Source organism: Takifugu flavidus, chromosome 1 (assembly GCF_003711565.1).
Source record: "Takifugu flavidus isolate HTHZ2018 chromosome 1, ASM371156v2, whole genome shotgun sequence".
In the NCBI taxonomy this organism is placed as follows: domain Eukaryota; kingdom Metazoa; phylum Chordata; class Actinopteri; order Tetraodontiformes; family Tetraodontidae; genus Takifugu; species Takifugu flavidus.
In genome coordinates this window covers 18,192,611-18,201,629 of record NC_079520.1, presented here as the reverse complement: position 1 = coordinate 18,201,629, position 9,019 = coordinate 18,192,611, and the positions used below count along the sequence as shown (strand labels likewise).

Below are 9,019 nucleotides of genomic sequence, written 5' to 3'. Positions count from 1 at the left end.
TTCTGTACACCAGCGATGACATCATTGTTCCTGGATTTACTCCCATTTCCATGCCGAAAGTGACTACACGACCTCCATTTCTGTTCATTATGAGGCTTGTTTTTATCAGAAGAGACTCGCTGCTTATGTTGATGATCTTTCACATGCTAACTCCTTGCTTCTGTACAGCCAGATGCTCAGTGACACACCAGAAAAGGGTGTTTGCACATCATTTAGTTCAGGGTCCAACATGATTAGTCTCATGACATGTTACAAGTTGTGCTCTTTGGGGGGGTTTTGTATTCTTATAGAAGATGTCTACTTACTACTGAAATACACACTAAAAGAGAAAATGATCTTAAATCCGCCCAAAAGGCTCCAGGCATCAACAAAAACCAAATGCACGGCAGTGGTGACAGTTTTTGTATGCAATGCCATAAATCCCTCCTCACATGGGCCGAAAGACCCGCCCGCAGACATCAAGTTTCACATGACGTCTCTTTCACACGTCTGCACTAGTGTGTTTGTATTCAGTGTTTCAAAAATAACCATTTTAATTTGTGTCTAGAGAATGAAAGGTGTCAGTTTGGGATCAAAGTCTGTGTTTTGCAGACGTCCAAACCAGTACAGGAAATGGATCCTTTCCCAGTTTCGGCTGAACTAAAAGGGTGGGGTAGATCAAGGCCGCCACACATCATAAAATTGGATCATTTCCACTGAATCAACGAAATGCTCAAGAGAATTTATTTGCTGTTCTAAATGTGCCCTGTGTTGCCAGGATTAGGAGCATTTGGAAATGAAGTCTCTGTCTCCCTGCTGCATCGGGACTCGATCTGGTGAAACAGACATAAAACGGAGGCGAGCTCGTCCCTCACAACACTTCAAGTGAATTTAAAAGAGCAGCATTAATATCAGAAGATCCAAGCGTCAGTCTTTGCCCCTTTGATTAAATTTTAACTCATAAACTCGGTCTCAGTCTGACGTCATGTTCGCCTGCTTCCAGCATTTTTAACTGTTATAGGGCTGCAGGGAGAGAAAAGATTATGGATGAACTCCATATTTCTCTGGGAACAGGATGCAAGGCAGCCATGTGTAAGCCAAAGAGACATCACACAAACACACACACACACACCACACACACACACACACACACACACACACACACACACACTCAAAATGGTACAGCAACAACAAACCTTTTCCTCTGAAACCTTGTCTGTCTCCAAGTGTCCACATGACAGCAGCATGTGTGAAAGGCAACTTATCCATTTCCTCTATTGTCGCCAGGGGGAAACTTCTCACTGCAGCATCCACTCAAGATGAGAGGACAGAATGTGGGAAGCAGAACACAAAAATAACAGGCACATACTTTTGTCAGACAAACACAAGAAATCAATCAATGAAGCTGCATGTGGAGACGTTTAAAAACGAGGAGCCGAGCCATAAAGCTTACGTGATTTCACATTAGAGTGATTCACTTGGATTATATGCTGATTTGTCAGTATTTTTCTGTGTCCCTTGACTGCTGGTACAACTGACACCACCTTATTTCTTTGTGTCACTAATGGAAGTCTCCAGCCGGTAAATCGTTGAGAAATAATCTGCGCTGTCGTGTTCCTAAGAACTCAGCAGAGACTCGAGGGTACAGAGCAGTGCAGCTCAGTGTCTGAGGAATTTCTGAATCCAGTCTGCAAACACACATTTCCTTTCTCACAGTGCTTGAAATAAAATGAGGAAAGCATGTTGGACATTGGACAAGAACTTCTCCTCACATGTCCAACGCCAGCATGACTCAGCTGGCAGACGTACACGCAGAAGTGAATCAAGTCTGCAAGTCAGTGTCAGTGCAAAGCACATGTTTGCATGAACCTGTGATATCAAAATGCTGTGAAACTGTAAACCTCACACATATCCATGCTTCATGTGATAGGGGATTTCCATTACGAAGCACACTCTGGTATTTAGATTTTTATTGCCTGCAGACTGTCATTCTACTTCATTAGCTAATGGAAGCACTGTAGCAGGGGTCATTAAAATTCAATGATTATTTAGAAAGCTAATAGTTGATAATAGTGATCTGCTGAAATGCCCATTTAGGCTGCATGCTGCAGGAAGATCCTGGAGAGTGTGTGACAGGAAGTGAGAAAATACAAAAGATTTTCCACTTCATTAAAGCTTTTTAATAGAAATGTATTCTTGTATAAAGGAATTAAAAAAAAAAAAAGTTAATGTCATTTCAATTGTCAGATTAAAATAACTGTTCTCACTTCGAATGAAAACAATGAAGAGCAGATCAGATTCTCACATCATAAGTGGTGTGACTCTTCAGGGTGCTTCATTTAAATGCTGAGACTACATTAGGTAAAATATATTAAATTATAATCTTGCATTTCTCAGATCACACAAAACCATTCATTATACATTCTTCTGTAATGTATTTTCGCAGTTTGAGATTCTGGTGTCCTGCAGTGTGTCTCTACACTTTTTCAGCCTCCCTGATGTGCAGCAACAGGCCTTTTTATCCCTCATTAATCTGCATTTACCCCCCCCCCCCCCCCCCCCCCCCCCCCGACGGGACCACCCCCTCACTAATGGTGACGTTTATCCTATTAATGTCTTGTTTTCTGAGAAAATCCCCCAACAACATAATCCAAAATCAAAATCACTAATGCATGTCTGTCCTCTATGTGCGAATACGTTGAAACTCTGCTCTATTCAATCTCTTTATGTACAAAGATAACAGTCAGTTTCTGTAGGAAATGAACGGCGCGAATACCTAAGCGTATTTTTAAGTGAAAAAATCCGATATCTCCTTTGTTAGATTTTACTAAAAGTGAGAACGTGTAAACTCAATTTTCACCGTTAGTAACTGCAATTTTAATCTAAACCGCAAGAGGGAGGAATTTTGCAGATTTGATTTCTTTGTGGTAAGAATGTTAATTTGTAAAATGCTGGGGTTTATTTTGACTCCGTGTTGCCTCGAATATTTCATCTGATGTACTGTGTTTTAATATGACACATTTATTTGTTGAAAGTAAACTCCATCACAAAATGTATGGGTTCATTATGCAAACCTCATGGTTCAAGCAAACCTCAAGCAAACCTTATTATATTAATCACAGAACATACACTAATAAAACACTCGCGTATTACTTGTATATTTTAATTGACGATTTCATTTGACGACGTCATTACTACTTACGAGTTTTAATTAGGTCACTGAAGTACGGGCTTGTTTGTGATTTATTTAGATATAAGGAGTCCACACAAATAATTAATAGCATCACAGTTGCGCGGAAACACATATTTCTAAGCAAAGGCAAAAGCTCTGGAGGACAGTACTATTTGCAAAAATAAAGGGAATATATAACAAATAAGTATATAATACCGCCATGTATAATCGTGAATAGTCAAATTGAGAACTCTTCATCATTTTACTTTCGAACCACCACAGATAAATGCAGTGAATGTTGACGGTTGACATTAAACTTTTGACTTTGCAATGAAGTGAATTTATTCACTTTTTCTTGTCGCTCCTGATGAAGCGGACAAAAGCGTGGATCTGAAGTAGCGCGTAATGACCAGCGGGTGTCGCTGTTTGACAGGAACCAGTTGAGCGCGTAGCGGTCCAGCTCTGACCGGATGTGACTCGCGGGGATCTGGAGCTCCAACCTCGCTGTGGGCGTTTTTTTTCCCGCAATCTTCTCCCGAGAGTTTCTTCCTTGGGTGTTGCCTGCCTGAATTAGAACTTTGGAGTTTCACCGGGTGATACCGGGAAGCGGAGCCAAGCCGTGTGACTTCTATGGCCAAAGCTTTTTGAACTTTTGGAGCCTATTCGAATCCCATTAACTTAATTTACTTTCTAACCACAGCGGCACTGGTGTGGTTTAGCCTCCATTAGCTTGCTAAGCTAACCGAGTTAGAGCTGCTATAGTATTAATCGGGGATGCAGGCCATAAAGTGCGTGGTAGTGGGGGACGGGTAAGTTAAGTCTATTTCTTATTATCAGATTGACTTCTTTAACCTAATTTTAATAGAAAGGGGGCTTATGGCTGTGTGGTAGTTTTTGTTTGACCCAGTTAGCAACAGTTGGCTAGAGGGTGAACAGCCTCAGATGCCAACTTGGGCGACAGCTGTTGTTAAGCACCAGGTCCAGCTAGGTCAGACAGATTGATCGACATACTTTAGTTAAATATCACTGTCTCGGTCACGAATCGATAGTTTTCTGATGTCTTATTGCGCAACTCAAACAATAAGACTCTGAAACCTTTTTAATTGAAATTGTGTATGACGCGACCACTTCCAAAGCTGAACGCTTAAAATAAGGTTAGATGCACAAACATGAGGAGAAATAGCTTTCAAAGTGTATTTTTTGTAATGCAAATCAAGCTACAAAGAGGTCTGATGCCAGAAAAATGCACTAATTTTAAAATGGACTTCTTGAAGACAGTCGGCAGGGCTTCTTATTTGTCCTGCTGAGATCTTTTAAAATGGGTTCAGATAGGGTTCATACACCCTGACCACAGGGGCAAATCGCATTGTCCAGGATTTCCATCTGCTGAGCGTTAGTAGAACTCGCTGAGCTTTGAAGATTGTCCTAACCATGTATATTTATATTCTGACTGCATTCTACCAGTGTTTACATTATGTTGAAACCTGACAAATGATCAATTAATGTAATGGTACCCATAAAGCAACCTGCAAGAGTCATATCTTTTTATATTTAATCTTAACTAAATGAAACTACTTCCTAGGGCTGTGGGTAAAACATGCCTGCTTATCAGCTACACTACGAATGCCTTCCCTGGAGAGTACATCCCAACAGTGTAAGTAATACACACGCAGACACACCTCGTGGAAATGGACAGCAAATAGAGGCGCGGCGTGGTGTCAGTGATTCTAACATCAAATGGAAACCGACTGTGAAATCTCCACGTGCTACTTTACAGCTTTGATAATTACTCTGCCAATGTGATGGTTGATGGGAAACCAGTAAACCTGGGCCTGTGGGATACAGCAGGACAGGAGGACTATGACAGACTCAGGCCTCTGTCTTATCCACAGACAGTAAGTGTACATTCATAACCTCTTATAGAGTCTTTACAACTGCCACTGTAAACTGAGTAGTTTCAGGGTGACGCTGTCAACACAGAGGCTGTTTTCCTTTTGCCTCTCATTCGTCAGACAGAGCATGTACACTGGGCAGAGCCTTGTATCCATAGTACCTATACACTGTCTGGGGGGCTGCTGGAGGAAGTGAAAGAGCTCTTGTTTCTGCTCTTTTGTCTTTGCAACAAACCGGCCTTGTGCCAAAGAGTCACAGGGAGGGAAAGTGGAATCCATGTCGCATTCAACCTGAGTCCAGATCAGTCCTCGTAGCTGAACAAGTGCTGCATCAACCGGAACGTTGAAGGAATGTCAGTGTTGCCGTGGTAACGCGATTAATGTTCTCTTGTTTTTTTCCCAGGATGTGTTCCTGATTTGCTTTTCACTTGTCAGCCCGGCCTCCTTTGAAAATGTCCGTGCCAAGGTAACACCAGTTTGTGTCTTCAGCCGATACACACGACACACATCATGGCGTGGTGCTTGAACCTTAACATGGATTTCAACACGGATCCTTTGTGCCACTGTGAACTATTTGAGGGTGGATTTAAGATCGTTTTCTGCACACTAGCAGACATCCACGCCAAGCTTAAGCCGCCTTGTACGACGCACTCCGTCATCTGTGTTTAACAAGTCCTCTGACTGTTGTCTTGTCTTCCAGTGGTACCCTGAGGTGAGACACCACTGCCCCAACACGCCCATAATCCTAGTGGGCACCAAACTGGACCTGAGAGACGACAAGGACACTATTGAAAAGCTCAAGGAGAAGAAGCTGAACCCCATTATCTACCCCCAAGGGCTGGCCATGGCAAAGGAAATAAGTCAGTGCTCACACTACCTATCAATCAAGATTTGCACGACGACTTGCACGAACATGACAGTTAGCTTGTCTAAACCCAAAGGAATAGACCTTTATTATGTCGGATGCCGTGTTGCACATCGTCCAGCTGTTTTGCTCACTCGTTTCTCTCCTGCTCACCAGGCGCCGTGAAGTATCTGGAGTGTTCGGCGTTAACACAGCGCGGTCTAAAGACGGTGTTTGACGAAGCCATCCGGGCAGTTCTTTGCCCCCCACCCGTCAAGAAGAAGAAGAGGAAGTGCACATTGTTGTAAAGGCGAACCACAGGAATTCCCTCTTAACACCTGTGTCCTCACAAACATAGTTTTTTTTAGAAAGAAGAGAGCTCAGAAAGAACTTGACAGAATTAAGCAGCTCTGAGGAGTTTTCTGTGACATCTGGTTGTTTAATGTCTGTTAAGTTCTTTCAGGTTAATGGGAATGAAGTGACTTTGCCACAGCCCTTAAGGGTGGAGGACAACAACTTTCTAAAAATCACAGATTGCACATGATTCAGATGCAGTGTCGATTAAACTCGCTATTCCGCGGCATTATTCTCCCCAAACATCCGGAATTCTGACTGTTGTGAGGAGCCTGTACTTGTAATTCTCCTCTTTATCTGTCGATGACTGACTGGTTTGTTTACAGGTGTCACATGACTGACATATCTCAATCCAAATATTCTTTTAAATTAGCAACCGTTGGTTAACTTAACGCAACACCCATAGTAGGAAGTAGTGTTTAAAATCAGTCCCGGGTAGACCTTTAACAGTTGTGCTTTCTGGGTGAAATTGAAACTGCAGTATTTAATGATTGATAATGACGGATGAAGGCTCAGTTAGAAAACGTGGTTATTTTAACGTAGAGTAGTTGTTGTTTGTGTTGGCCCCAGCGTTTAAGTTTAAAGGAAGTTTGAGAACAAAAAACACCAAAAACTGAATCTCTTTTGTACCGTGAGAACATTTGATCAAACCGTTTCATGAGCCGCTATGAATTTAGACTGATTTCACCAGTTTGTTTCACTGGAAGTGCACATTTAACTTACTTTCAAGTATTTTTTTGTTTTAAAATAGTTTTTTTTAAGCAAATAAAGTCATTGAATGTTTTCGGTTGTGTATTTTATTGAAGATGTTGCCTTCAGTGTTGGCCAGCTTCGGTTTTCCATTGTTCAAACACCAGCTGAGCAGACACGGCATCCTGAGCTCCCATTCCTGCCGCCCAGAACAAATGTGAGCAGAGCACAGTTCACATGCGGCTTTCTGTCTTTTTTTAAAGACCTACCAAGCGATTTGAACACCGTCGTCTTCTCCCTGAGGGCAGGCTTGGCCCCATTTACCACATCTCCAAGTTCTGCAAACACTTTTGCCTAGAAAATAAAAAAAAAATGGACCTGAGTCAGGGACACGCAGCCTGGCGCTCAGTCAGAAAACAGGACTGACCCCTGAGAGGATGACATCGCCCGACTCCGCCATCGCTCCCTCTCTGCTGTCTACGTACAGCACCGCCTCCTTCATCAGCGCGTCATCCAGTTCGCGCCAGTCCGGCCTGCAAGCTCCCACTGCTGCTCAGCAGGACAGTGAATCCTCTCAATCACCCAACACATCAACAAATCCTCCGAAAAAAGCCTTTTGAAAAGTTGCACTTTACCTGAGACATGGGCTCCAGGCTTCACCCACGCCCCGAACAGCACCGGTTCTGTGCTTCTGGTCACCGTCACTATGACGTCTGCCCCCCTCACCGCCTCCTCTGCAGAGGTGAAAGCCTTCACCGGACCGGGGACATGCTGACAGAACACGTCTGCTCTCTGTCTCGTGTGGCTCCACACTCGCACCTGCAGTGACGACAACGCCCAGACATGAGTTTAAATGCAAAGAATGACACTTTTGATTACCTGAAAGGATGCAGTTACATCCTTGGAGCTTAACAAGGCAGGAGATAGGCCTGAACTAAGTGAGTGTACCTCTTTGAATGCAAACATTTCTGTAAAAACGTCATAGTGGCTCAGGGCCTGTTTGCCTGTTCCAAGGATGGTCAGCACTTCTGCTTCAGGATGCATCAGCAGCTGCGCGACAAAAACAGTCATCTCAGGTAAAGACCAGCCAGAGATGTGATAAAAATGGGAAAGTACCTTAGCAGAGATGGCCGAGACTGCAGCGGTCCTCATGTGCGTTATCACCTCTCCATCCATGACCTTCAGGGTGGAAAACGCACTTCAATTTGGCCGCTCTTCGTTTTTCATTGCGCGGGTTGTCTCGGCTGTACGGTAATAACGCTGAGCGGAGTCGAAAGTTTTTGAATAACTCTTTTAAAAACAGCTTAATCGCTATGTGTTATATATAAAACTACAATCAGGTTACACTGAGGGTACGTTACTTTTCAAATTTCAGGAATTCTATTGATTTTTTTTGTAACGCTATGGGAGGAAAGTGCAAAAAGTAAACGCAAAAGTAATATCCGAGCTACTGGTCACTTGTGCATTGGTTTGGTTGCTCACAGCCTTCATATTTCCACATTCTGGGTCCAACAGCAGCATGGTAGCCTGCGTCGATGGCAACGTTGAGCCTTCGTTCCTTTTGTAGAGACACACGAGCTTGGTGCTCAGGATCCCGGTGTTCTCCATGTAGGCGGGCATCGATAACATGAATCTGAAAGTTAATGTTAGTGGCCTGAGATTAGTGGGAAATCACTACGGCTCGCTAAAGGTGTGCAGCAGCACAGAGGCCTACCCATTGTGTTTCTGAAGCGGCACCGCGGTGCGGACCGGCTGGAGCACCTCTGCGCTGTCCCGTTTGGAGAATTTACCCAAAACCTCTTCCAGACGCGGGACCAGATCTTTGTAATGCAAGAGACGCTTTACAGCAGGCGCCCATATCACTACAGGAGGCTGCGACATGGTCGACTCGACTGAGGATGGCTACAAACGTCACCGAGACATTTAAACATTAACAGAGTTTAGTTTCTCCGACCGGACAGAAACGCACCTTCAATCTGTGGCAACGGGTTTTTTTTTTTCCCTGAAAAAAACTTTATTCGCAGAGAACGAGCAATTCTCAAAAGGTGTCTTGCATTGGTATACCGTTACTTATATAGTTGCATAAAT

The 9,019-nt window shown here is 43.5% G+C and overlaps 2 protein-coding genes across 2 annotated transcripts; one reads left to right on the top strand and one right to left on the bottom strand.

Moving 5' to 3' along the window:
- Positions 1-3,650: 3,650 nt before the first annotated feature.
- Positions 3,651-7,024, top strand: rac1a (Rac family small GTPase 1a). The gene is made up of 6 exons (XM_057039257.1): positions 3,651-3,960; positions 4,734-4,805; positions 4,929-5,046; positions 5,447-5,509; positions 5,744-5,903; positions 6,065-7,024. Exons 1-6 carry the CDS (start codon positions 3,926-3,928, stop codon positions 6,193-6,195), a joined length of 579 nt encoding a protein of 192 aa, XP_056895237.1. The 5' UTR covers positions 3,651-3,925; the 3' UTR covers positions 6,196-7,024.
- crym (crystallin, mu) lies at positions 7,021-8,939 on the bottom strand. Its single transcript, XM_057039244.1, has 8 exons — positions 8,646-8,939; positions 8,414-8,564; positions 8,048-8,110; positions 7,880-7,981; positions 7,567-7,750; positions 7,359-7,480; positions 7,201-7,285; positions 7,021-7,130 (listed from the first exon to the last, which is right to left on the bottom strand). Exons 1-8 carry the CDS (start codon positions 8,810-8,812, stop codon positions 7,057-7,059), a joined length of 948 nt encoding a protein of 315 aa, XP_056895224.1. The 5' UTR covers positions 8,813-8,939; the 3' UTR covers positions 7,021-7,056.
- Positions 8,940-9,019: the final 80 nt, after the last annotated feature.

What these genes read in the sequence shown, in the direction of transcription:
- crym (XM_057039244.1), bottom strand. Translation starts at nt 8,812, where the DNA reads ATGTCGCAGCCTCCTGTAGTGATATGGGCGCCTGCTGTAAAGCGTCTC. An exon ending in CCGCTTCAGAAACACAATGG is followed by an intron (nt 8,565 to 8,645) that starts GTAGGCCTCTGT and finishes ATTAACTTTCAG; the next exon opens with ATTCATGTTATCGATGCCCG. An exon ending in AATGTGGAAATATGAAGGCT is followed by an intron (nt 8,111 to 8,413) that starts GTGAGCAACCAA and finishes TCCACCCTGAAG; the next exon opens with GTCATGGATGGAGAGGTGAT.
- rac1a (XM_057039257.1), top strand. Translation starts at nt 3,926, where the DNA reads ATGCAGGCCATAAAGTGCGTGGTAGTGGGGGACGG. An exon ending in TGCGTGGTAGTGGGGGACGG is followed by an intron (nt 3,961 to 4,733) that starts GTAAGTTAAGTC and finishes ACTACTTCCTAG; the next exon opens with GGCTGTGGGTAAAACATGCC. An exon ending in GGAGAGTACATCCCAACAGT is followed by an intron (nt 4,806 to 4,928) that starts GTAAGTAATACA and finishes GCTACTTTACAG; the next exon opens with CTTTGATAATTACTCTGCCA.